At 51.0% G+C, this 27,379-nt stretch overlaps 1 protein-coding gene across 3 annotated transcripts in view; it reads right to left on the bottom strand.

The window, feature by feature from the left end:
• The window catches only part of Sh3pxd2a (SH3 and PX domains 2A), a 213,404-nt gene that overhangs the window by 146,072 nt on the left and 39,953 nt on the right, over positions 1-27,379 (bottom strand). For all 3 annotated transcript variants that reach the window (XM_052760845.1, XM_052760844.1, XM_052760847.1), the window contains exon 2: positions 22,590-22,670. In XM_052760845.1, the coding sequence (XP_052616805.1) occupies positions 22,590-22,670 (81 nt within the window). The remainder of the gene's footprint in view (positions 1-22,589; positions 22,671-27,379) is intronic.

The following is a 27,379-nucleotide window of genomic DNA, read 5'->3' as shown; positions in this document are numbered from 1 at the left end:
GGAGACCTGAGAGTTCCTCTGTCCCGTGGCTTTGGCCGTTGTTAGATACTGGGGTCACGCCAGGGTGCATCACAGAGGCAGGGACAGTAAATGCAAGCTAGGGTGGCAGCTCACACTTGTAATCCCAGCACTCTAGAAGCCGAGGGAGGAAACCTTGAGTTCAAGGCCAGCCTAGGCTACACACCAAGGCACTTGCTCAAGACCTCCCAAACCAAGTTAAGTAAAATCATGTGAAGTGCAGCTTTTCTTCCAGTATACCCCTCGGACTCTCCTTTGCTCCAGGACGGCCTAACCAGTGAGACCTACTCTAAGAGCCCTTTAGGACGGCCCAGCCAAAGGTCACCACTTCCTTCCTTTGAATCCAACCGTCCTTCCAATTTGTTGATCCTAGTTGACTAATTGACACGCCTTTTGTGATTTACACCCGCCCCCCCTCTTTAAAACAGGGTTTTATGGAGGCCAGGCTGGCCTGGAACCCACTGTGTAGCTGAGGATGACCTTGAACTTCTGACCCCGTCTCCACCTGCTGGGATTACAAATAGGCACTACCACACCAGTCTTATGTGGTACCTGGGATCAAACTCAGGGCTTTGGGCATGGGAGACAAGGACTGAGGAACAGCCGCAGCCTGGTGATTTACTCTTGTTTATTTAAGTCCTGAAGAGGAAGGATTCTGCCCTGAACAGTGAGGCATCCTTGTTGAGCCTATGTGACATGACGACAAGTCACAGATGAGGAGCTGGGTGGTCCCTCTAAAGTCATCATCAGCAACATCCTCTTATTTAGGGGAGTGGGGCAGAATTCTCTGCTCAAATCAAACCTGACATCGAATGTCAGCATAGATTTTGGGGGTGGTTAGCTCTTCATCAGGGCAGTCTGCTGAGAAGGCTCCTCTGCCTTCTAAATTAGCCTTCTTGTCAAAAATCAATGAACTCCAGTCTATTTCAGGACTTCACGCCGCTCCATGACCCCAATACCATCCTCTCTTGATTTCTATAGGATTTTGTTAAGTCTTAGAACTTTTCTTTTTCAAAATTAGTGGTTTTAGATACTTTATAATTAAAAAAAAATCTAGGTTGATGAGTCTCTATGAAACAGTGGTTCTCACCCTTCCTAATGTTATAACCCTTTACTACAGCTCCTCATGCTGTGGTGACCCCAACCATAGGATTATTTCACTGCTACTTCATAACTTTCATTTTACCACTGTTATGAATTGTAATGCAAATATCTGTATTTTCCTATGGTCTTAGATGACCCCTGTGAAAGGGTCATTCGACTCCCAAAAGGTTGAGAACCACTGCTATAAAATAAAAGCTCTTGAGATTGAGGAGAGGGGAATGCATAGAATTTACACACCAATCTAGGGAAAAATAACTTTTTTTTTTAAAAGACAAGGCATCACTTACTGAGGCCTAGACTAGCCTGGAACTCAGATCTGCCTGCCTCTTCTTCCCGAGTGCACACTAAACATGTGCGCCACTACGTCCCTCATAAGAATAGCTTTCTTAACAACTGAGACTTCCAATATTTAATTTGTTCAGCAATATGAAGATTTTACACATTTTTCACTTACACATTTTTCATTTACATTTGTTATCTGTACTAATTAAGAAGGAACACATACACACACACACAGTGTTTGTTGAGAGGCATTAAGTCTAGAAAGGAACCTGGGTCTCGTGGTACAGGCCTGTAATACCAGCTACTCGGGAGGCTGAGGCAGAAGGATAGAAAGTTCAAGGCCTGCCTGTGCTACAGAGTGAGTTCAAGGCCAGGCTGGGCAACTTAGTAAGATCTAGTCTCAAAAGAAAGTGTAAAAAGAGAGTTGTGAGGCCCTGGGTCAAGCTCTAGTACTGGGAAGAAACAAAACTGTTGGCATTCACAACCAATATGAAGTTACACATCGACTTAAGAGCTTTCTCAGCCGGGCGGTGGTGGCGCACGCCTTTAATCCCAGCACTCGGGAGGCAGAGGCAGGCGGATCTCTGTGAGTTCGAGGCCGGCCTGGGCTACCAAGTGAGTTCCAGGAAAGGCGCAAAGCTACACAGAGAAACCCTGTCTCGAAAAACCAAAAAAAAAAAGAGCTTTCTCAAGAGATGTGCACCTTTGGACCTTTTTTGTTGTTGTTTCTCATCAAAAACAGTATAATCCCTGGATAGTATAAGACATGAGGTCCTTGAGAAAACAAGAGAAGACCTGGAGAAGAAAATGTGGTGGGTGTTCAACAGGGAACACACTCACCATCCCTGAACTATGCAGTTCACCAAGGTTCGAGTGGTAAATCTTGCACTTAGTATATCTTACCACAATTCAGTAAAGATGAAAAGAGGAAGAAAGGGTGAGTGAGGGACAGATGGGTAAGGAGGAGGAGGCAGGGGAGGAAGGGGGAGGGGGCGGGCAGGAGGAAATAAGATCTCAATACTGAATAGAATGAGAACCCAGCAGAGCAAGGACACAGGACAGAAATACCAAGTCGAGTGGGGCTTGGAGTGGAGGGAACTTTTGTTAACACTGGCCTCTCCCTGAGATGTATTCATCAACATTTCCCCCCATTCTTTATGACCCACACATAAGGCAGAGCAAACAAGCGTGGGACCTGGGCTCCAAAACCACACCAGCTAACCAGGTAACCCTCTGCAAATCCAAGCAATGGGCAAGGTGCTGCAACTCAGAAAAAAGACGGGAAAACAAGAGGATGGTCCAGTGGGTGCTCTGTAGGACAGAAAGGGGCAGCAGCCTAGAAGGAGGCTGGCATTAGAGTTCCCAGATGATGAGGTTGAAGGTGGAGGGTAGGATGGATGCCAAGTTCCCCCATCAAAATCACTACAGTACCTCACGCAGCTAACCTAACACTCATGTAAACATTAAAGAAGCCGGGGACAGAGGAAGACAGCAGAGAGGACTCTTCTCCCTGGCAAGGATGACTTGGCTGATGGGTCATGGGTTCATAACATGCTAAAGCCAAAATGTATGGTAGTAGAACATTCCCCAGTGCTGAGAGGGGCCCACTCTAGCTTCTAAAGTCTGCAACAAGTTAAAGAAGTCTTCCTTGAGCATGTTCTAGAAAGCATGCAGCTGTCACTGTTCCAGATCCCTTCCCTTCCCATGGTGGTCTACATGGTACATTAGCAGGATGCAGAGTGTGAATCACGGCCCAGGCTCTGAGTGACCTGGGACACCCACACAGGAATAGAGTAGCTTTAGATGAGGGTCATGTTGCTTACACATAATAAAAGTTAGGGAAGGGACAAGATCAGTGGCTGGGCGGGCAAAACAGACTTGCAGGAGAGGACCACAGAGCTGGGCTGTGAATTAACACAGCTGGAGCAAACAGAAAGCCGGCAGCTTGGCTGGGGGACAAAGGCTTGCGAATGTGAGGGTCAGCTACAGGAAGCAGTCAGCGTGGACTGAACAGCCTTGTTCCCGAATCCCACAAACTGCCACTGTGCATCAGGGAAAGTGGTGAGATCCGGGGTGGAGGTTCTTGATCATTTATTCCAGAGACTTGGGAGTGAGCACACAGTTGGCACCAGTGCTGGCAAGGGTAGATGCCCAATGTGCAACTCCACAGTGGGCCAGGCGTGCTGACACAGCCCCAGAAATTCGAAGAAATGAGATGGAGTCAGTGCCAGTCGTCAGTTGGAGGATACTGCTACTCGTGGATGGGGCTCCAGGGGTGGAGCGCGGAAGGAGAGACACCACAGAGCCTGCTGAAGCAGCAAGGTCACTCAACAGCCATCTCCATCCCGTCAGGTGGAGAAGAGATGTGTCCTCTTGAGGCTCCAGGGGAGAAGCTTCCCCATGCCTTTGTCAGCCTCTAGAGGCCACCTCACTTCCTGTGTGTGTGTGTGTGTGTGTGTGTGTGTGTGTGTGTGTGTGTGTGTTGTGACAGTCTCATATAGCCCAGGCTGGGCTTTGCTTAGAACATGGCGTGCCGTTGAGGATGAAGGACCATGAACTTCTGATCTCCCTGCCTCCACCCCTCAGTGCAGGCGAGGGCTACCATGGCCAGTTTATGTTGTGCTGGGGATTAAACCCAGGACACAGTGCATGCTAAGCAATCGCTCCACTAACTGAGTTACACCCCCAGGCCATGTGTTTTCTGACTGGATTATTTTGCCAGGGCCATCATGGCACAGTATCATAAATTAGGTGGTGTAAATGACATAGGCCTATTGTCCCATACTTCTGAGCCTGGAATCCCAAAACCAAAGTGTCAATCAACTTGGCTCCTTCCCGGGGCTGTGAGGAAGACTTTGCTGCTTACCTCCCCCTAGTTTCTAGTGATTATGGCTACACAGGACACTCCACGCTGATGAAGCATCACCCCTGTCTTCACTGCCTCTCCCTGTGACCCAATGTGCCCTTTCAGTAGGTGACCAGTCATGCTGCACAGGAGGCCTGGCCTATTCCAGAACAGACTTCATCTCAAAGAATCAGATCTACCTGTGGACTCTGGTTCCAGATGTACGGCCACTTCCTGAGCTCCTGGGGTTTAGGTATCAATGTATGCACTGGGAAACACATTATTCTTCACTGTGCACACACGTACACACACACACACACACACACACACGCACGCACGCACGCACGCACGCACGCACGCACACACCTTAAGACAACATATAACCACTAAAGGGAACTTTCTGTCCTCCTCCTCCCAGAAGCCTTGCTGGAGTCATGGTGGTTTGGCACAACAATTTAGTGAACGTGAAGAATAAACAGGGCTGAGCTGGGCAGCTGCACACAGATCTGTTTCCTTGCCTGTTTGGCGGGAACAGTAGCACAGTCTCACCAGTATGCTCCACCTCTGAGGTCAAGGCCAGTGGAGAGACCGGGGAGCACATGGTGGGAGTTGTCTTGGCCAGGCCCTACCTAGCTGTGAGTATCCAGGGGCAGGGAGCTGCCCAGCTGGTGTGCGTGGGTCAGCCTCAGAGTGAAGGCCTCAGATTTTCCCAGCAGTGCAGTGGGCGTGTGTGGGGAGAGTCTGGCCAGGACGTGTGTTACATTTAACATGGTGGAGGCTGGGCCAATCGCCTACCACCTGCTGAGGGACTCACAGAGAGGGAGGACATCAGCGACACGCTGACGGTGCTATCACAACTATTTCCAGACTGTGAGCCTTCTCTCTGGTGCCTGGAAGGCACCCAAGCAGGCTGGCCACCCCAGTCTTCCCCACGTCTACGCCCATAGGCTCATTCCACAACCCAGCAAGAGAAAGAGCACTGGACCGGAATCACGTGGAGGGCTCCAGTTCCAGTCTGCCAAGGACTTGGCAAACTGGGAACCCTCTCTGGGCATCAGTGACCGCAGTGATGAAGTAGTTGTCATGTCTGTGTCCATGGGTATAGCAAAAACACTCAGGAAAGGGCTGCTGAAACGCAGGCACATTATTGCTATCCCTTCCCTGGGGACGGACGTCAGGTGGAAGGAGGGAAACCACGCAGCACGCTTAGAACACTCGGAGAATGGAGGCAGACATCAGAAGCGGCGCCCTCCCCACACCGCTTTAACAGCAGTGCTACTTCAGTCAGCCACGGGACGCTTGAGTTCTGAAGTCCCAGCTCCAGCCTGTCCCTTTCCTGCACGGCAGCCGCAAGCTCACTTAGCCTACGTCCCGTCTTCTCATCTGTCTTAGTTAGGGCTACTACTGCCGTGACGGAACACCAACACCAAAGACAACCTGGAGAGGAAAGGGCTTATTTCACTCACAGTTCCAGATCACAGTTCGTTCGTTATCCAAAGCAGTGAGGGGAGGGACCTGGAGGCAGCAGCTGAGGCAGAGGCCATGGAGGGGTGCTGCTTACTGGCCTGCTCCCCACGGCTTGTTCAGCCTGCTTTCTTATAGAACCCAAGACCACTAGCTCAGGGTGGCCACACCCACAATGGGCGGGGTCCTCCCCCATCAATCACTAATTTTAAAAAAATGCTCTACAGGCTTGCCTACAGCCTGATTTTATGGGGGCATTTTCTCATCTGAGGCTCCCTCTTCTCTGATGACTCTGGCTTGTGTCAAGTTGACATACAGCTAGTCAGTGCATCATCTTTGAGTAAAAACAACACCACAAAGTGGTGTGTGGGTTAAGTGAGATGGTACAGGTAGGGTGGGTTTGGCTTACTGTCAGCCTTCGATACCCGGGCTGTTTTAGGTGACTCCTTGGTGCCAGCCCGTCTCTGGAGTCTGCTAGGCCCAGCCATCCCTTACTGCCAATGGCTGAAAGGCCTTTGGGGTCCATCCTCGGTGACCTGACGGCCTTTTGCATCCTGAAACCCTCAGCTTCATCCCATGTTAGTCCCCAAGCAACTCCAGCTCTCCTTGGCCAAGAGGGAAGGGGAGGTGTAATTACAGGGCAGTAGACCACTGGGAAAGCCTGTGGTAACTGTGCCAGAGCAGAGGTGTGGGCTCAAGCAGCTTCCAGCCTGGCTCTGGGAGAAGTGAGCAGGCCACGCACACCAGGAGATGTGGTTTCCCCTTGGGGAACAGTGCTCCCCCATCCGACTCCCCAGACTGCAGTGAGCCAGTCCTGGCCCTCCTGGGCACTTCCTCCCGCACTCCTCGGAAGGTGGCCGGGACTGGAGCGGCCTGATCCTGAGAGGACAGGCCTGAATCCGAGAGCAGGAAATTGGACTTCCTGCTCGAGGCAACAGGGAGTCCCTGGAGGATGCTGAGCAGAGGAGGAACACACTGAAAGTAGAATTCTAGAAAGACACATCTGGCTGGGTAAAAGAAACGTCTGGGGGAGGGGAGAAGATGGCCAGAGGGAGGCCGGTGCCAGGTCAGGGAGGGGTGGCGACATAACCACGCAGGGTCAAGCCTGGCTACCATCACCCAGCTTCCTCCTTAACCTTGCCGGAGACCCTTCCTAAGACTTCTAAACTAACCCCAAAGTTGCCAACACTTCCCTCTCCCACACAAACCTTCCAGAACATCTGGGGTGGGGGTGGAGGGCCCTGAAGATGTGAGAACAGAATGGAGCCTTTTCCCCCAGCCTCAGTTTTTGATTCTTACCTTCCATATGGCTAAGATTGTGGTTCCCAAACTACCCTGATTACCCTGGGATCAGATTCTGCCCAAAGTTTGAGATGAGGCCTAGGCAGACCTTTAGGGCCAAACTGCTGTCCAGGGCAATGGGATTCTGGTCCAGTCTCTGATGTGGCCTCCTGCTGGAAAGGGAGGCCAAGCAGTTCATGTCTGAATGACAAGCTAAGGCCTTCCTTCTTCCTCTACTCAAGCAGCTTCTTCCCCTATTGCTTACTCGGTTCTATTTTCTCCACACACCCCACCCCCACCCCCACCCCACCCCCGTGTGCATGTGTGTGTGTGTGTGTGTGTGTGTGTGTGTGTGTGTGTGTGTGTGTGTGTGTGTTTTGAGACAAGGTCTCACTATGTAGCCCTGGCTGTCCTGGAACTCACTATGCAGACCAGGCTGGCCTTGAACTCACAGAGATCCGCCTGCCTCTGTCTCCCCCTCCCCCCAGTGCTGGGATTAAAGCTGTGCGCCACCACCCAGCTGTTCGCTCTGTTCTAAATGGGTTGAGGTTTCTCCAGGCCTTAAAGCTCTTTCCCCACAAATGTCCAGCTTTCACCAGCCTTCCCCTCGAAATGACTGCGGACTGTGGGTCAGACCCAGCCAAGCCTTTCTAGGCAGCAATGCACTGGGGTTGTGGGATAGGGTTCAGGCACTTCACAAAGCTACTATTATTGTCTGCACAGACAAGGGAGTCCAGCAAAGGACACGCAGGCCATTTCAGTTCTGGCCAGGGTTACTGTCTGAACCAGTAACTTGGGGAGGTCACCTCCCCAATGCTCCCCTTTGTCCCACTACAAATTTCCCAACCACATGAATGTCACTAATGTTCCAGCTCTGAATGCTGCTGCCTTGGGCTTCATACCCTCTACTGAGCCTCTGCCATCCACACGGGACCAACATGCTGAATACCTCCGCCACTGGCATGTGGAGTCTTGTGTCCTGCGGCCTCACATGTATCCCCCCACACTGCACAGCTGTCTGTGGTCCTCACCAGTACAGCACATTGTCCTCTGCAGGCGGCTTCTGCAGGTTGGTCATGCTTCTAGGACATGACTTTTGTCAGATGATCTGTTCACATGACCTGTTCACGTGACCTGTCAATGTCTGTAAATGTCTAGAAGTGAGTCTGGGCATTGAAAGTTCCACTGTCCACCACAGTGGCCAGAGCACAACGGGACACATCTACCCCACACTTCCTGTCCTCCCTTGCTGGTAGTACAGTCATGTGACTGGATCCTGATTGGTGAAACGTGAGCAGGAGCGAGATCCACCCTCACCCCCACAGGCACAACCAAAAAAACTCTCCCGGCAACCCTCCAGTCTCCTCAGTAACTTCCAGCTAGATACAAACCTGTGGGAGACGGGGTCTGCAGATGGGCGAGTCCGAGCTCCCGAGTGGCTGCCTGGAGCTGAACCTGCCACCTGCCACTGACTTATTTTGGTCTGGGACATGAACAGAAAGAGAGTGTTTCTTATGTTAAGCCACTGAGAGTTTGTTGGACAGCAGCTGGAGTATCCTAATACAAAGAGGTTTAGTCAAGGTCTCCTGAACCAGATTGGAAGAGGGAAGGCCGCGAATCGTAGTCCTATGAATGATCTGGATCCACACAACTCAGGCCGCACCGTCCCCGCAGAGGGGCTTCTGCAGAGGCGAGCCTTCCTGCCCCTCGCTCCTGGCAGCCCTGCCTCCAAAAGTGAACAGGCCACAGCTGGAGAGCCTGGTTCTACAAGTCTGTAGGAAGCACACGGAGACACAAGGCTGCAGTGCAGAGAGGAGCCACCCCCGCCCCAGTCGGGCACCAACACTCCTGTGTGTGTGACATTTCAAGCTTGCCATTTCTCCAGGGCAGGCCACATCACCCTAGGCAGCTTCCAGAGGTGCCCAAACACGTTCCTCTCAAAGAGTCCAAACTCACCAGGTCCAATTCCTTCCTGGTCACACGGGCTAGGACCCAACAGCTCTGCCCAAGACCACATTTGAACAGAAAGAAGAAACAAAAAGAGAACGGAGAAGAGAGGCTTCCGATTGGTCCTTCCGGGACCCAGACCGTCACTGCCGCACTTCAAAGGTGCGATCCCGAGACCAGCAGCACAGACACCAGCTAAGAGCTTGGTGGCAGTGCAACAGCCCCCTGCACACTGGCCACACCCAAGCCCGTATTTGAACAGGGGCACAGCTGAGAACTCAAGACCCTGATGACGCTCTCTGTCCCCAAGGATTCCATCAGATCTTAACAAGTGAAGCTCAGCAGCGGACCAGTCTGGAGGCAAAGACAAGAACTGCCCAAAGGAGTGGATGCTAAACACACCTGCCTTTGAAGTGGAGGAGGGTGCAGCCCCCCACACCATTTCCCACACCCGGTTCTCTTTAGAACTCATTGACAATGACTGATTGTCAACGCTGGCCTGGGAAGCAAACACTGTTCCAGTGACTGGGAAAACAGCAGCTATCATGCTGTTTCTTCTCCCAAAGTTCAGTGTTTGTGGGGAAGGGGACAGTAAACAAATGGCCGATAAGATGACGAGACAAGTGACTGGAAGACAAGGTCAAAGAAGGTCTTGCCAACAGGTTACATGACTCGAGTGCTCAGGGATCCACTCTGAAAGATGTGAGGAAGGGAGTTTCGGAGGAAAGAGTAAGCAGGGGCAGGGGAAGGCTCTGAGGTAGCTGTGTGTGTGTGTGTGTGTGTGTGTGTGTGTGTGTGTGTGTGTGTGTGTGTAAGAAACAGTAAGGGAAGCAGGATCAGTTTGAAAGGGCACAAGAACTGGTCATTGGGGTCAGGAGCAGAAGTTTAGAGTTCATTCTGGAAAGACAGCAGGTCTTCCAGGGTGCTTCTGCACAGGGCCATGGTATGGCATGACTTCTGTCTGAAAAGGAGAGCCATGACTGGCAGAAAGCCTGGAGTGAGGCACTAGGGGGAGAGGGAGCCTGAGGAGGTCCCTCAGCTGCCCGGGTGAGAGCAGGGTAGTCAGAGCTGCACTGCTGTTCTGAGGACCTCTGAGAGGAAGAGCCAGCTCTCTGTGTCGGACCCGTGATGTCCAGCCAGGCTTGTGTGGTCCCAGCTGGACTTGAATCTCTTATCATACCACAGGGGCTCCTAACAGCTGGCCTGCTGGCTTCAAAGGTGTGCTGACTCTGGCTTTGATGACTTCCTCCCAGGTTTCTAAGGCTGATCTCGGGGCCCACAGGAATCTTCTGCCATCACCCCCAGGAATCTCCTTCAGGCAAGGGCTTCTTGCTATCTCTCCACATTGGGGAAAGGAGTGGGGAAGGGGAACCCAGATGGGAAAAGAGAAATCCCAGAGAGAAAATAAAAGTTGGGTGGAGTTGCCCAGGGAAGCCTTGTAAAGCAGCCCACGCAGAGAGCCATGCCCGCCTGCCTCCCCAGCTGGGTTCTGTTCAGAGGCTTTCCTGGAGGGAAAAGTGTGTCTGTCAGGGAACCAGGAAATGCCACAAGGAACATGTCCTTGAATATCTATCTGGGTGCCCTCCAGCCCACCTTGCAGGCTAGCTAGAGGTCACCCCTCCAGGTAGCTGCCCTGCCCTGTGGTTGACCCAGTGGTAGGCATGGCTGTCCACCTAGGGTAAGATGTGGAGGAGGCGGAAGTACAGGGGAGACTGTGGTGGCTGCAGTGAGGTCTCCGGCACCTGCCTGTGTGGACTCCAGACCCTGGTGGCCACAACAGGGGGGACGGAGGTGGGGAGGGGCACCCACACCTCTCAGCACGCGCCAAGCCGCCCTCCCTCTTCACCTCTGTGCAGCGTCTTCTCAGGTCTGGGATCCTCAGCCCTTCCCCTAGACTCACTTCCAGGTCTGTCTGCTCAGTAGAACCTCCCAGCACAGTACTCCACCCAAGGAAGGAGGAAGGGAACCTACTATTCACTCAACAGATACTTCTCTCCACGCCCGCAAAAAGAACGAAAGCAACACAGCAAAACGCCACACGTGTTGGCTCTAGGCAGAGGTCCACTGCTGCCTGGTATACACCACAGGACTGAAAACGGCTCTGCACCAGGGTCTCAGCATACAGACCTAAGCTAAAAATAACCAAGAGAAGCTGCCTGTAGTCCAGGGATGTGTCTAGAACGCTGGGGAGCCCTGGGAAGAAGGCTGTGGAATCCAGATGCAAAGGCAGTCTGGGTGGAAGATGGTGCAGGGACTCAGAGAAGGAGGAGAAGGGGTGAGAGGGGGAAGGGGTGGAGAGGGGAGATGTGGGCAAAGGTTCAGAGAACAGCTGGGTTTGGAACACGGGATGGCGGATGCACAAACATCTCTTACGACTTAAGACACTTAGAAGGGTCACCTACAGAGCATCCACCTGAACAGGTCATTCGCCTCCAGGTCAGTCTACAGCCCAGTCTCCACTCCTCAGCCTGACCCAGACACAATGATTCGCCCAGCTAGTCCTCCACAAACACCCTCAGGTGCTCACTCCTCCCCAGGACTAGAGAACGCTGCCTCAGTGAGAGAAGCAAAACCCAGAAAACCTGTTCCTGAAGCTACCTTACCTGCTGACAGCCGCAGGTATTCGAGGTCCAGCTTGACCCTACAAGAGCCCTCTGCTTACTGGGCAAATGCCTACTGTTGGTTTTATTTTTATTTTTCTAAATCAGCAACAGGACAAGCACGGCCCTAGAGGTCCGGCTAGGAAGGGAGGTATTAGTCAATGGAACAGGTAGGTAAGAGGCAGGTGACCCTATCAGGCCAGAAGAGGGAGAAGCAGAAAAGTCCACTGTTAGCTCGCTATCTGCACAGGGGCTCAGACAGAGCATGGCCCAGAGATGGCAGCAAGTAGTTACTCTCCCCTGGGAGAGAAAGAAGGACTGCTAAAGGCGTCAGTCCTTTTCCAGCATGCACTAAAAATTGATGATAGATGGACTCTATAGATGTGAACCCTCTTACACAAGTTTATTAGAACTGTGGCCCTCCGGTCCAGACCCTCTGCTTTGTTTGAACCTCCTCTGAACAGCATGATGGAGAAAGGAGTGGGCAGAGCCAGCATCTACTGAACACACACAGGGGTTCTCTCCGTCCCCCCACTGGGGAGTCCTCTTCCTATGGCTCCAAGTTGAGAAGTGAGGCTCTAGGAAACCCAAGACAAAAGGAGCCTGTCTCACTGGGGAGGGAGACAGGCTGGCCTTCACAGAGGTGCCCTTGGGAGACACAGTGGGAAGAATGGCCAGCTTGTCACACACAGAGCCACCTCTGCAAGCATCTCCCCGCCAGCCCAGACACCAGCCGCATGCTTCCTGTTTGAGTTTTGCTTTTTTCACTTTTATTTTGTATATCTGAATGTCATCCATTTAGCCTCTGGACCCCCCTTACCAGTGCCTAGCCACTTCCCCATCCTCCAGCATTCCAGCAAGGCTGAACTGCCCACTCTGTTCTGCCAGGCAGCAGATGAAGGCTCCCTAATTAGCAGACAGAGCCAAGCTCTGGCGGCTTTGAAAGCTGTCCCCGGCCAACCCAGCTCCAGAGATGCCCAAGACCCTTTTGGAGCTGGAAACTGTCCCCCGAGTCCAGCTGGGCAGGCACTTGCAGAAACCTGGAGCTCCTTCATTGCCCAGAGAATCTACATCCACAGTCCCATAATAGCAATGCTCACTGGCTGCTCCAGGCTTGGTGGGGAAGGTCTCCCATGTATTGTCCCTTAAAACATTTCACAGCCACAGAGTCAGGTTTTGCAAAGACAACCAATGCAGATCCAACTGTGGGGAGTTCTAGGAGTTAAGTAATGGCCCAGAGTCAATCCACAGCAAGGGGTGGGGCAGAGGACCAAACCCAAGGAAATCTGTCTCACACTGTCTGGGCTGCTGTCTCTCCAACTCTGGACATCAGGGATGTGGCATCAGGAATTGCATAAGCCCTTGGATGGCCAGATGGCATCCAACAGTAGGGGGTCTCTGGGGAGCTGAAATCCCTTTCCCTGGCCCTAGCTAAATGCAGGCTATAACAGAAACAGCTCAGGTCTCCGGTAACTCCTATCACAGTCTCACTTGAACAAGCATCCCTCGGATCCAGGGATTGCAGAACCTAAAATAACCTGGCCACTGTGGCTCGGCCCCTGATGGCTGGCTGATGAGGAGTGGAGTTGATGTAGTTCACATCTCCCAGGAAGACAAACCAACTCTTCTTCCCCTAGAAAGGCCCACGACTCAAGCTGCTGTCCCTTATCTTAGCTGTCCCATAGGCCTAGCTCCATGACAGTCAGAAGCCAATTGTTGTCCTCATCTGGAGCTGGGAAGCACAGAATGTCAAGACCTCTGGGCCTCCAACAGGGAGCAGCCTGTACGGATGGGCTGCCCCAGCACACAGGCCCATGTGGGTGGTCTGCACTGAGGAGCCTCACCAGGGCAACACTCTTACCATTCTTGTCTCTTGCCACTGGCTGAAGGCTCCCACCTAAACCAGGACTGTCAGCTCGCCTCTTCCCCTGGAGTCCTCAGTGTCACACAGAGTGCCAGGCATTTAACTGGCACTCCTCAGGAGGTACCAGGAGAAATATGAATTCCCTCTGGCAGGAAGGAGTAAACTGATCACAGATGAAACTTAAGAATTCATGTACACACACACACACACACACACACACACACACACACACACACACACACTCACTCACCTGGCCACCACCAAAGAGCTTCCTTCCCTTCATCCTCCAGCTTGGAGGGGTGCACTGCCTGCTTGTGTACCTCTTTACCAACTTTCCTCCAAAGAGGTGGATAGGGTTTAGTGAAGACAAGCTGAATTTTCTAGGCCAAGGAGGGCGGTGCACAGGGCGGCAACTGCATTCCAAGGCCTCCCTGACATAACACCCCAACACACCCCAGCATGACACCTTACACCAGGAAAACCAGGTGTGCAGCTCCAAGCAGGCACAGGTGGTGTGCGCTGACTCAGACAGACAGGTCCTTGGTGGAGCTGGGTTTGTTATTCAGCAAGAGGGAGGTGACACGGGCTGAGTGCCAGGCCGCAGTGGAACCCAAGAGAGACGGCTTCAAAAGACCTTTCTAGAAGCTACCAAGAGTTCTGCTCTTGGCACAGTCAGAGGAGTGGGCTCCCTCCCCTCCGCTAGCAGCCTTCTCAGCCGCGATGGTGAGACAGCAGAGGTTCCTGCCCTCCTCACCAAAATCAGAAATATCCCAACTGGAATGAACTAGAAGCTGGGGCACCACAAGTCTTATTGGCTTGTTGGTGCCATGATTTGGGGGAGGTTTTGTTTGTTTTCCTTTTTTTTTTTTTAATTTCCATTTTCCATGTGTGTATACATCACGTGTGTAGGCACAAATATGTGTGGGTGAGTGCACAGGTGGGCACTCCAGGGTGATGCTGGGATTCATCCTAAGAGCTCTGCCAATTTATTCAGTGAGGCAGGGTCTCTCAAACTCAGAGCTTGATGATATGGCTAGTCCTGCTAGCCAGCTTGCTCTGGGGTTCCCTTCTCGGCTTTCCAAGGCTGGAATTACAGGAAAGCAGCTACACTCATCGGCATTTACGTGTGTTTCCGGGTATCGGAACACTGGCTCCTATGCTTGGAGAGCAAGTTCTTTAACCACTGAACCACCTGCCCAGGCCCCTGGTCCAAGTCCAAAGGTACACATGGGGTCCACTTCCCTCATTTATCAAATAAGGGTAAGGAGAGAGATCAGAAGGTGGCCAATCAGTTTCCCCTCAAAGGTCCTTTGCTAAGTGATAGGGAGTGACATCCTGAAGATATCTGGTTTTGTTCTTTTAGAGATTCTGAGATGCATATGGCTCATGATCAATTAACAACGTTTGTCACAGACTTGGTAGGGGAGAATGTGTGAGCCTGTTGTGGGCATGTTAGGACAAGGTAACCTGAGTGCCAGCTACTTATCACCCTTTCCTTATCTCTAAAGGTCTCTAACTGCGAAATACAATTCTACCCATTCCTTAGTGAACATGGTTAATACCAGTTTTATGAAAAGCATGTGCCTTTCCTATTATGATATTCACATGTAGATAATTTCTCCAGCTGAGATACATTCTCAGCAGCCCTGAAGGACTTGGGGTACAGGCATCACCCCTCCTCACTCCTAAGTGTCCTCACTCACAAGACTTCCCCTAGAAGTTTAAAACCAATGCACAGTCTATGCTGATACTGGAGACGACAGACACTGTAATTTCTGTTATGATTTTCCTGTCTAAGAAAGACCTTCCTGAATGTGAGTTAGTGATTCCAGCCTGACCCCAAGGAAGAGCCAAGGGAGCAACAAAGGGCAGAAATGGCTTCGGATTTCCCAGGGCACACTGGAGGGGCTGATCCGATTGGACCTGACATCTGGTAGGAACAGGATATGGCTGAACTCCCTGCACCTAAGAGGTGGGTGCCTGGATCCAGTGTGCACAGCCCCCCAAAGAGAAGCTCACTGGTTTCTATGGCGACGCCTAGGTGCAGGGACAGCTGCAGAGCTCTGGGCTGCCTCACAGGCTCCAAGAGGCTCTTTGCACCCAGAGACTTGGCCTAGCTAGAAAGTTCTCCTGAGAGCAGCACTCTGAACACGGTTCTCAAGCCTCAGCCAACTTCTAGGTCTTATTTCCCTTTCTCACAGATGTGTAAGAACCGGTTCCGACACTGTCCTCTCCTGCCACACCCTTTCCATGTGTTCTAAGTCAGGTTCTGGGCCCCTCTGGACCTGAGAAGCCCTACCTGTGTGTGGTGATATTTTGTTGTACTCTACTAAAACTGGCCTGAAGATCAGAGGACAGAGCCAGTCACAGAGTTAAACACAGAGGTCAGGCAGAGGTGGCACACACTTGGGAAGCAGAGATCCCATCTGGATCTCTGTGAGTTCAAGGCCACACTGGGCTACATGAGATTGATCCAGTCTAGGAGAGAAACAGAGCCAGACAGCGGTGGCACACACCTTTAACCCCAGTATGTGGGAAGCGCACACACCATCAATCCCAGCACTAGGAAGGTTAAGAAAGGAAGTGAAATGGCTGGGCGGAGAAAGGCATATAAGGCGTGAGGAGACAAGAACTAGAGCCTTTCAGCTGAGGACTCAGAAGCATTCAGTCAGAGGATTCGTAGAGTTGGTGAGGTGAGAAGTGGCTGTGGCTTGTTCCTTTGTCTCTCTGATCTTTCAGTATTTACCTCAATATCTGGTTTTTATTAAAAGACCATTTAGGATTCGTGCAACACCTGTATAAGGGTGTTCCTACATGCACAGGGAGCCTCAAACTTCACGTGCCTGGGGTGGGGGTGGGGCACTCAGCTTTTTCCAAGACCTCCAGCAGACCCCAAGTAACTCAAAGGTGAAAACTCAGGGGCAAGCTTTCCATCCTGAGCTGACCTCCAGGGACCATTTCACCCAGGGCCTCTCGTCCCATCCCTCCACAGCCATCTGCCTCCCCCCCATTCTCCCTCAGGCAGGACCTGCTAGTGGAAAGAGATAGGCTAGAGTTCACTTAGGGCCCCAGAGGCACAGGAAACTGGAGCCAGCCCCAGTAGAAGGGAACTGCCAGGAACCAATGAAGTCTTCTGGAGCCCCGAAGTCCTTCCATACTCTGTCGCGACCAAGATGCCTCTCTCCCAGGGTGAGGAAAAGCTGTGGACCTATAACTACTTTAAAACAATAACATCAACAGTGTTTTCCTAACAGCCTGGCTGGGAGGAAGTGGGTTTGTAATTAAACTTTGGAGATGAGAGTATTCCTCCAGGGAATCCTCTACACCGCCACCTGCCTTTCCAGCGTAAGACAGACCACATTGGCTTGCAAAAGTGAAATCCATCTTAAGAGCACAGGAAGAAGCCCACGCTCCCAGCTGGGGTGGGAATCCCCGCTATTTCCTCCCAGAGTTAAGTTTTGGAGGGCTGAACTTGAGATGCTTCTGCCTTCCTCTCTAAGACCCTTCCTCTCGCTCTTCCAAGGACTTTCTTTATATGGAATCTATCATCTCATTCTTTCTGTTATCCTAGGAGGCAGGTCTTTGTAATGACTTCATTTTAAGAGAAGAAAACAGGGCCCAGAGAGGATACAGTAAGGCTTGCTGGGGTTTGGCTTTTGGAATCGAGCCATCTCAGTGCTGGATGCTGCTCATCCTAACCACCGGGCCCTACCCGACTCACTACCACTTCATCAGGACCAGAGCATGCTGCCAACCGGCTTCCCGTTCCAATGCTCGGCTCGTGGGTTTTTAAGTAATATCTGAATACAAGATTCCAGTTTGACAAGATAATTTGGATAGGTCCCTGGGGTTAGTTATAATGAGATCTAAGTAGTTACATTCCACAGGAATGATCTAGAATGATGATCCAGGAAAAATGAGGTAATGTAACTTAAATTATTATTTTCATTTTCTTTCTCTTACTAGATGCGTTCTTGATACAATTTCTTCAAATCCGTTGTTTTCCATTATTGTAACAACTACAAGAGACATTTTTGATTTTTGATTTCCCACCTCTCCCCAGATTTCTCTTTCATTACTACTCTGTTTTTCACAGATAAGTGTAAGGTTCCCTGTGACTAAGCCTCTCTTCTATTCATGGCCCTAAAACCCATCCAGAGATAATGGTTGCCAACCTGGAGTACATCCTTCTAGATCTTTTTTTTTTTTTCTTTTGGTTTTTTTCGAGACAAGGTTTCTCTGTGTAGTTTTGGTACCTGTCCTGGATCTCGCTCTGTAGACAAGGCTGGCCTTGAACTCACAGAGATCCGCCTGGCTCTGTCTCCTGAGTGCTGAGATTAAAGGCATGCGCCACCGTCACCCGGCCTTCTAGATCTTTTAAAAGTAGTTATGCATCAGTGGGTGAGATGTCTCAGCAGACACCAGGCCAAGCCTAACAACCTGAGTTAGAGCCCTGAAATCCATGGGAGAGGAGAGAACCGACTTCCACAAGTTGTTCTCTGACCTACACACACACACCACACATCACACACACCATACACACCACACACCATATACACCACATACATCACACACACCACATACACCAGACACACACCACACACATCATACATACCACACACACCACACATACTGCACACACGTCACACACACCATATATCACACACACCACACATCACACACCACATACACATGTATACACACACATGTGCATGCACAACACACACACACACACACACACACACACACACACCCCTCAGCAACTACCTCCCCAGGCTTTTACCCTGCTGCCTCTCATCTATATTCAGTGATCTCCTTGGTCTCAGTGGCCAACCAATCTAGCAGAATCGTCAAGATCAAGGTTCAGTTAGAGACCTTGTCTCAAAATAAACAGGGTGAAGAGGGATTGAGGAAGACACTCAATGTCAACCTCTGGCCTGCACACACAGGTGCGTTCACACACACATACATACACAAACATAAACACACACAAAATTTCTCATCAACAGAAAAATTAACAGGTTTTTTTTTTTAACCTCCCGAGCAAAGGCCTTAGAATAAGAAGTTCTACAATTGTAGAGAATGCGGTGCAGGATGGCTCAGTGGGCAGCAGTGCTGGCTGAACAAGCATGAGGACCTGAGCTTGGATCCCAGAACTCACGGAAAAAGCTGAGCAGGGCTGCACGCATCTGCAGCCCCAGAGCTGCGGTGGGGAGGGTGGAGTAGAGATGGGCTATCAACTCAGCTCCAGGCTCAATGGAAGACTCTTCTCAGAGGAATAACGTGGGAAGTGACAGAACAGGGCATCCTACACCCCATGGCTTCCTCCTGCCTCTGTATTGTCGAAAACAGGGAGGACACACCTGCATACACCACACACACACACACACACACACACACACACACACACACACACACGGGGAGGGCGGGGGGACACGGACAGAGAACTCTACTTCTAAAAATGCAATGATCCATGAATCTCCATAAACAATATCATAACAGCCGCCAGCACATCATTCCAGAGCTGAATATTAATGATTTGGGGACTGTATACTTTGTTCACCCATGCTTAACCAGGCTACTCAGACCTGGAAACCGAGTGCGGCCCTGTGCTGGGTACACAGGTGAGAAGTGCAAGACAGATGAATAAGGAAGAGAGAGAAAAGCTCTTCGAAACCGTTTTAGCCCTTAGAGCAAATAAGTAGGCCCAGGCAGCTCTCTCAACTGTCTTCCAAGAGGGGCGGGGGAAGCTCAAGGGCTCTTCCTGGCTCTGACCAAATATTGACCCAGTGGCACTCACTGCCAGGGGTCCTTCTCAGCGGCCAACAGCACATGAGCCAATGTTTGCAGAGAAATTTCAGCAGCCCAGGTTGTGAAACAGCCCCTAACGGAGCCAGGACCTGGAAGCCTTCCTGTCCTTCTTTGGTGGAGCTAGGTCATAAGGGCGAGACATCAAATGAAAAGATGACTTTAACGGAGCATTTGTGGCCCCTTGTCTGCCTCCTGCTTAACTTGACTGCATCTTCAAGCAGACCCTTTATAGCCAAACAAACGTGGCCATGAGACCGTACCCTGACCAGCTCCCTGTGGGTCCCTCTCCTGCTTGCAGAGGGCTGAGTAGTAAGCTACTCTCAGGTGAAAAAGCCCTTTCCTTTCCCCTGTTTCCACCTTGACATCTAAAATGATCTTGACACTCTCTCTGGAGTCTAACCTGGCTTTCAGAGAGGCTTTGGGACAGCTGTCCCAATGGGCATGCTCAGTTGACGGCTGCTGGAGATACAATTGAAACATCGAGTGTAGCATGAATCTTAAATGGTCTTATTAATAAAAACAAACTGGAGCTGGGTATTGGGGTGAACGCTAAAAGATCAGAGAGACAGAACAAGCCACAGCCACCTCACCTTGCCAATTCCTCAGCTGATCCTGTTTCCTCATACTGGAAGCCTCTGGATCTCAGCTGAAATGTTGCTCAAAAGCCTAAAAGCTTAACAAGCCCTAGTTCCTGGTCCTCACGCCTTATATACCTTTCTGCTTTCTGCCATCACTTCCTGGGATTAAAGGCTCACTTCCTGGGATTAAAGGTGTGAGTCACCATGCCTGGCTGTTTCCAGTGTGGCTTTAAACTCACAGAGATCCAGATGGATCTCTGCCTCCCAAGTGATAGGATTAAAGGCGTGTGTGCCACCATTTTCTGGCCTCTATATCTAGTGGCTGTTCTGTTCTCTGACCCCAGATAAGTTTATTAGGGTACACAATATTTTGGGGAACACAATATCACCACAATTGAGCATAGTGGAGGGTCCCTCTGCCTGCGAAGTCATCTTGTCAGGCCAGCAACCCCAATAAGTAAGAAAGTCATGACCACGAGGAAGTGAATTCATACCACAGAGATGAAAAGGAATGCCCCTGGAATTCATCCTATGCCAAGAACTGCTACACTGTACTGTTCAGGGAAAAATGACGAAGAAAAGAACCTGTACATGTTCAAGGTGGAAGTGAAAAATTAGTGTTTTCCTTCTTTTATTTTAAAGACACAGTCTCAAGTAGCCCAGGCTGCCCTCTAACTACGAAGCTGAGGATGACCATAAATTCCTTATCCTCCTGCCTCTACCTCCCAAGTGCTGAGATTATAGACATGTGCTACCAGGCCTGGCTTAAAAGTATCTTTGGGGCCAGAAAGATGGCCCAGCAGGTGAAGAGGCTTGCTGCCAAGCCTGAGGACTTAAGTTCAATTCCCGGGACCCACAGAGTGGACAGAGAAAACCAACTCCGTCAAGGTGCCCTCTACCCTCTACATGCGGCATGCACGTGCCCCACCACAAGTAAGTACATATGGTTGATCTGAAACTAACTGAACGTGTGGACGTGGAACCTGCACACACAGGACTAGAGGATGACCCACACAGACAAGCCTGGCCACAAGCATAGTCATTCCAGGACCAGGGCCAGCACATCACAGAGCTGCCCCATGCTTGTGTCCCTTCTGACTGTGATAGGAGGAAGTGAGTCCACAGGCAGGGGTGGGGGTGGGCGGTGGGGGCAGCATTCCTTTCTTGTGAGATTCTATAACTTGGGAGGGGATGGGACCAGAATAGAAATTCTGATTTGGAAGTTTCCCCAGGCTTCTAGACTCCTTCCAACTCATCAATGAGCCCTTTCAGGGTCTACACTCTGCCCAACTGCATTATCATTTCCTGTCCCCACACACTGTACCCATTGATGGGATGTGGGCAAATCCCACCAGTTTATCCTGGAGAGACCAAAGGAGAGTGAGCAGGACTGGGAGGGGAGGCAGAAGGCAGGAGTCATGAGTGCTTCCATGCTCACATGCAGAGACACAGTCAGTCCCATACTGTTCAACCACAGGGAGCAGAATCTGGGAAACTGGATTTTTAAGAGGCTTGTCTCATAAATGGAGTGATAACGACCATGAGATAAAAGCAGGTATTAATGCACAAACACACAGGCCTGCAGCTGCCTCTCCAAATGGCCCACTGCTAAGGGTAAAGAGAAGGACTGGCCACTGGCTGTGAGGGCTAGAAACAAATTTCTCTTCTTTGTGGTTTTGTGGGTCGAAATCACACTTGCATCCTAAGGAAGGATCTCGAGTATCTCAGCTTTCCCTTCCAGACAGAGGAAGGGTGCTGCCCATTCACAGTGATATATAAGACTGACACCGCCCCCCACCCCACCCACACCCCCCCACCCCCCACCCCGCCCCTGCTAGGGCTCATGTCTACACTCCAAGACCCTCTACCTCTGGGCATTCTGATTAGTCCAGACCAGTCAAAGTCTTCCTTAGGATTTATCAATTTGGAACAGGGAGACAGTCTGTGTCTACGGTGTTGGTATGACATGAAATTCAAGAGCTACTGACAGCTAAGTTCCTCCATGTGTGAGTACAGGGGCCAAGGACAGTACTGGGGAGAGGCAGAGACAAGACGGTCTGGGCTTTGTGGAAGCCCCCGTGCTCCAGAGCCCTTCTCACTATCTGGTCAATTGCATGAGCTTCTCGTACATTCTTGTCTAAAACAGTGTGAGCATAAAATAGTCACTTGTCGCCAAAAGACACTGAAATGAATCAGGCAGCATCAAAGGGCTGGGTAACTGTAATATGTGGCCATGCACTACTACCTTGCTGAAGGAACACGCCTATAGAATCAGAGACACACACTTACCATCTCCATGTACTAACTAGGTAGCAAGCGCCTTGTTTGGGGAGACGGCAGGCAGACCCAGTGGCACGGCCAGCATGTAGTTCTAAAAACTGCTTATTCTGCTTTGGTCTTCTCTATGTGTTTGCTTTCCTTTACTAGCAACGATCAGTGGCTTGTGTCTCACCCTGGATGTTTACAGATAAGTAACTGTAAACATGGATGTTTACAGAGAAGTCTGCTCAGGCACAGAGGACCCACAACTGCCTTCTTGCCTCCCTATAGTTCCCACTCCAAGGCTAAGGGAGAATGATAAGCCATGACTGTAGGGGACATGGTAGAAAATAACAAAGCCTCGAGTGTCTGCACGCAGCCATCAAGACAAGCAACAAGCCTGACTGCTCCGTAGGCCCCGTGCCAGGCTGAGTTCTGGCCTTTAGGTTTTTTTCAGGGCTCTCCCGTGGAATGTGGACACAAAAGACAGGAGCCCATCAGAGGCTCAGGCCATCATCTGGCTCTGGCGAACTCACCTGCAGGTCAAAGAACTTGCTGTACCTCCGGTAGATAGTCTGGGAGGTGGAGTCGGACCAGGTCACGTTGATAATATACACCTGTGGGAGGAGAAGGAAGAGCAGGTGAACAGGCGAGCGAGCGGGCGGGCGAGACTGGGCTCTAAGGTGGGTCAGGCGTTGCTTAATATTGCTGTAGGAGTACCACAGCCAAGACCACTCTTTTTCTCATTTGTCACCAGAGCCTGGTTCACTGTCAGGTACCACGTGGACGTTAACTACAATGTATGTACACACACACACACACACACACACACACATACACACACTCCATTGACTGGAAGAAGCATTCACTAAAATGATAATGAAGATTCTCTTTGTATAGGGTTAAAACAAATGGCTTAAATGTCATTTTTGTTAATATGTATTGTAGATAATAAACATAAAATTGAGGTGATTACATTTCCACTGGTCCTCAAACTTCAGAGTGAATGGGATTTTATGAGGGCTCTTCCCAAATCGCAGGTCCACGAGCCTCATACTTTGAAATTCCACCTGGGCGGACCTGTTCTCAGGAGACTCGGATATCGACACCACAGGCAAAACCAGGTTACTCCACTGCGGACCAGCACTCACTCCGAACGCTTCAGGAGACTATAAACATTTCAGAGATGTGTGGCTCAACTCAGCTCCCCCGACAAGGTTCACTACCCTTCATAAAATTCATACACAGGAAGGGTTATCACACTGACCAAGAAAGCCGGGGGCTCTGCCTTCACAGGGAGCAACTTCAAAGCAGAGGTGGAGTGGAGCACATGGAAGCTTCTCCTTGGGTGCCTCACAGGGCAAGCACACCAGGGCCAGGCTGCCTCCTAGTAAGCGACACAGGGCTGCAGCTTCAGGCCACCATGGAAGGCGACCTGGTTCAGGAGGGCTCTGGGAAAGGAGAGAAAGCTCCTTGTCCACACAATGTGGTTTGTACTACACCCCAGCCAGAGGCCTAGGGACTGCACACACATACCCACGGGGCTTTCTGCTGACCTCCCCAGACACAGATGGGACACAGGGGAGATGACCTCTGGAGAGGCACGAAGGCTTCCACAATATGTCCCTCAGTATCGCCCCAGAACTGTAGAAATTCAGGTTCCCAGGCCACTGATTCAGACACCATAGGTCTGTGGGGTTCTTCTAGTGAGAAGCCAGGGCCTGGGCTAACTGGAGGAGGAAGTTCAGGTCAGACTGGTGCAACTCCCCAGCTGAAGATACCAGAATCTTCACACAGACGTGCAGAGGAGGCCTGGTGCTCAGTGGCTCGGTCAAGGTACAGTCTCTGAGTCCTGTTTCTCACCCTCTCCGTGCTATGTCATGGAGTCAGTGTGGTGGTCTGGAGGAGAATGGCCACCATAGGCTCATATATTTGACTGCTTTGGTCCTCAGTTGGTGGAACTGTTTGGGAAAGATAAGGAGGTATGATCCTTGTTGGAGGAAGTATGTCATCAGGGGTAGACTCATCCTTTTGACCATGAACCCAGCTCCATGACAAGGGCATTAATCCATTCCGGAAGGTCGTGCCCTATCTAAAGGTCCCTTCTCCTCTTATTGTTACAATGGTAATTAAATTTTAATCTTGGAGAGAACATTCAGCAGCCACAGGACTCTTTCTCTGTATGTAAATTTAGGTCTGTAGGTAGTTAAAAAGAATAACCTGTAAGAATTAAACATCTTTTAAAGCTTCATTCAAGGGGCTGGGAAAGTCTGGATACCTCTGTGCAAGGAAAGGCCTAACGTGGTAGTTCTCAACCTGTGGGTCGCAACCCCTTTGGGGTCATATATCAGACATTTAATTACAACTTGTAACAGTAGCAAAATGTCAGTTACGAAGTAGCAACAAAATAATTTTATGGTTGGGGGTCAGCACATGAGGAACTGGATTAAAGCACAGCATCGGGAAGGTTGAGAACCACGGCTCTAAAGGAACAGGAAGAGTCAAAGGCACACTGAGAGCCCGGGACCAACCAGAGACAGAACCTGGGTTCAGGGATGCAGCAAAAGCCAGCCAACCCCAGCAGAGCAGCTCCCTGCTACTGTGGGAGAAGTGGGTTTTCACCATGGTCAGAACCACCCTACTGCTCCCGCCCCTCTTCCACCTGAATGTCTCCTTGCAGGTCCCTAGACAGGGAGCAGATGTGGCCACGCCCGCCAAAGGAGAGTGAGAAACACCAGGGTGAGCCTGCCTGCAGGTCATTAAGTCCACCATTCTCCTGGGTTTGTGAAGCAGAGCTGAGGAAGGACTTAACTGGGGCTTAACACCCATGCTCCTTCCTGTGTGGTAATTAGTGGCTTCCCTTTCACCTCCCAGGGAGAATAAATCACAGGCTTGGCCTGGCTGCTAGAAGGATACACTGAGGCCCGGCAGTTGGGGGATGCAGGCAGGCCCGGGAGTTGTTGCAGGGAACTTCACATATTGAGGCTGCTTTTTTGGCAGAGGGGGAATCTAGGGCTCAAGGCAGTAACTTGTCAAACAGGGGATTGCCAAGTGAAGAGGGAACTCTGGAGCCAGCCCCAGCTGGATCTCACTCACAGCACCCACTTGATTGGCTGTGAGACCCCTTACACTCGCACCCCCAGGTTTTTCCAAACCACAGGGACACATGCCAGAAGTCCCCAGCCTTGGAACCCAGTCTACATCCTCCTATAGATAAGACCAGAGATCTGAAGATGGACTCCAGACCCATTCTCTCTTCCTGACAAGATGCTCGCTGTCTGTTTTCTTCCCAGCCTTAGACAGCCTAGATTATCACTCCAGATGAGCGATGGATGTACAGCATTCCAGCCTCACCCCAGCACACTTCATCCCCACACCAGAGCTTCTTAAAGACCCTCCAGGCTGGTCCTGCTTTAGAGATAAACTATGGAGAAAGAACAGGTGTCGGAGGGGGAGAGGGCAGAGGTCACTGGAGAAAGCCAGCTCTGTTTACCCGCACAGATAAACCCCCCTCGGGTTTCAGAAGCTGCCAGATAACATTACCCAGCAGCTGGACTTCAAGAAAGGGCTGGCAATTAAACACCCTGCTTCCAAACACAGTTACTTGGGCTTATGTTTCCTGTGCGGAGTTTCCCTTCCTTCTGGATTTTAAAAATGCAAAGATTCCATTTCAAGGTCTCTCGTTGCTTCAGGCAGATGGCAGGCAACTAGGAAACCTCCTTAGAGACCAGTAACCATGCCCAGCTTCCTGTGGACTAGCCAGGCTATCATGTTTCCCTGCAGCTCACATCTAAAGCGGAGAACCCCCAGCAGAGACACAATGAATGTATGGACAACCAGTACAGCACCTCATCACTCAGCTGCCCATTAAGGTCCTGCTATCTGCTCAGTACGCATGGCCTGACCATATCTGAGCCTTCTGACCTTGTCTGCCCAGTGGGCTCTGCTGTCCTCTATGAATCAAGCTCCTCTGAACTTGCCCGTAGGTCGGTAAACTTGCATGACCTTGATGCAAATCACTTGCAGGTCAGCTCCAGAGAACCAAGAAGGAAGCTCAGCCTCACGGAGGGGCATCGAGAAGGGACACAGGTTGAACCCAATGACGGACTGCAAAGATGTGGCCCAACCATTCCTAAAAGGCCCCACCCGGGCTGGCTTGGGTTTAGTCAGTAATGCTAGTGTCTACGGCTGCTTTGGTCAAAGGAAGCAGGGCAAGAGGCAAGGAGTTAGGACTTGGGCAGGGAACCGTGCACCCTTGTGTGGTGCACACTGGGGCTGCAATTTACTGAGCAAGGCCTTCTTTTCCCTGGCCCCCTGCCCAGCTGGCCTGGCCTCAGGCCAGACGGAAACCCCGCTGCAACACTCCCCCACCTGCTCACACATGGCTCTGGGATCAGGTGGCTAGGAATTGTGCACATGGTTGGGGCAAGTTGTACTCACTACCAAAGGTTGCCCAGTCAAGGGGTCAATGGGGGGGGGGGGGCGGGGAGGCATCTAATCTACACTCTAGTCTTCAAACTACAAGTTTCACTTTGGGGTTGCAGCCACACAGCAAAGGCATCCATCGCTCCTGGAGTGGGCTGATTTCTAGGGCCTGGGCAATCACGAGATCACTTCAAATCTGGAGTCCGTGGATGGAGAGAGACCTACCATTTCTGGTTAACTGGATTCAAGACAAAGGCCCTAGAAGCCAGAATGAACACAATCCAGAAACCAATAAAAGGGAATCTACATTTGGGGCCATGGCTATCATACTAGCTTCCTGTTGAGGAAGGTCCCATGCCAAGTTCTTTAACAAGAAGTTGATGCCCATCTAAGATAACATTAAGCCCTGCCTTTCCATTCTAAATGCCCCCATATACTTAGATCTTACTCGGAGGGTTGGCAAAGAGAGTGGCATATAAATCTCCAGGCCAGTTGGATTCAAACCACCCTTGGGTAGAGGGTCTCAGGGCTACTGTTCCCAGGGCAAGTGGCTATGCCAAACCCTGGGGTGATATAGTCTTCCGTGACTCTCAAGGTGGCAGTGATGGTCCTGATGTTGAAGGTCCTTACTCACACCCCTTGATTGTTCTGGAAAAGGAGCTCTCGAAAGTGCCACCACCTGACCTGGGCCCCATTAGCCCCATGAGTCTGTCCATGTCTTGGAGTGCTCAAAGCCTGTGGCCCACCATCAGCAGGCTATTATATCCACCCTTGTTTGCTGATTGGTGGTACAGCATGATCCAGAGCTTGGTGCATGTTGCATCCGTCTGTTTAACATGGGTGAGTCCATCCCTGGTCGGCCCATTAGCACAAGCTGTCTTGCCCTCTCCAGGCCTTCAGT

Source organism: Peromyscus californicus, unplaced genomic scaffold (assembly GCF_007827085.1).
Source record: "Peromyscus californicus insignis strain IS unplaced genomic scaffold, ASM782708v3 Scaffold_4__1_contigs__length_199733344, whole genome shotgun sequence".
Taxonomy (NCBI): Eukaryota; Metazoa; Chordata; class Mammalia; order Rodentia; family Cricetidae; genus Peromyscus; species Peromyscus californicus.
This window is presented reverse-complemented; position numbering and strand designations above follow the sequence as displayed.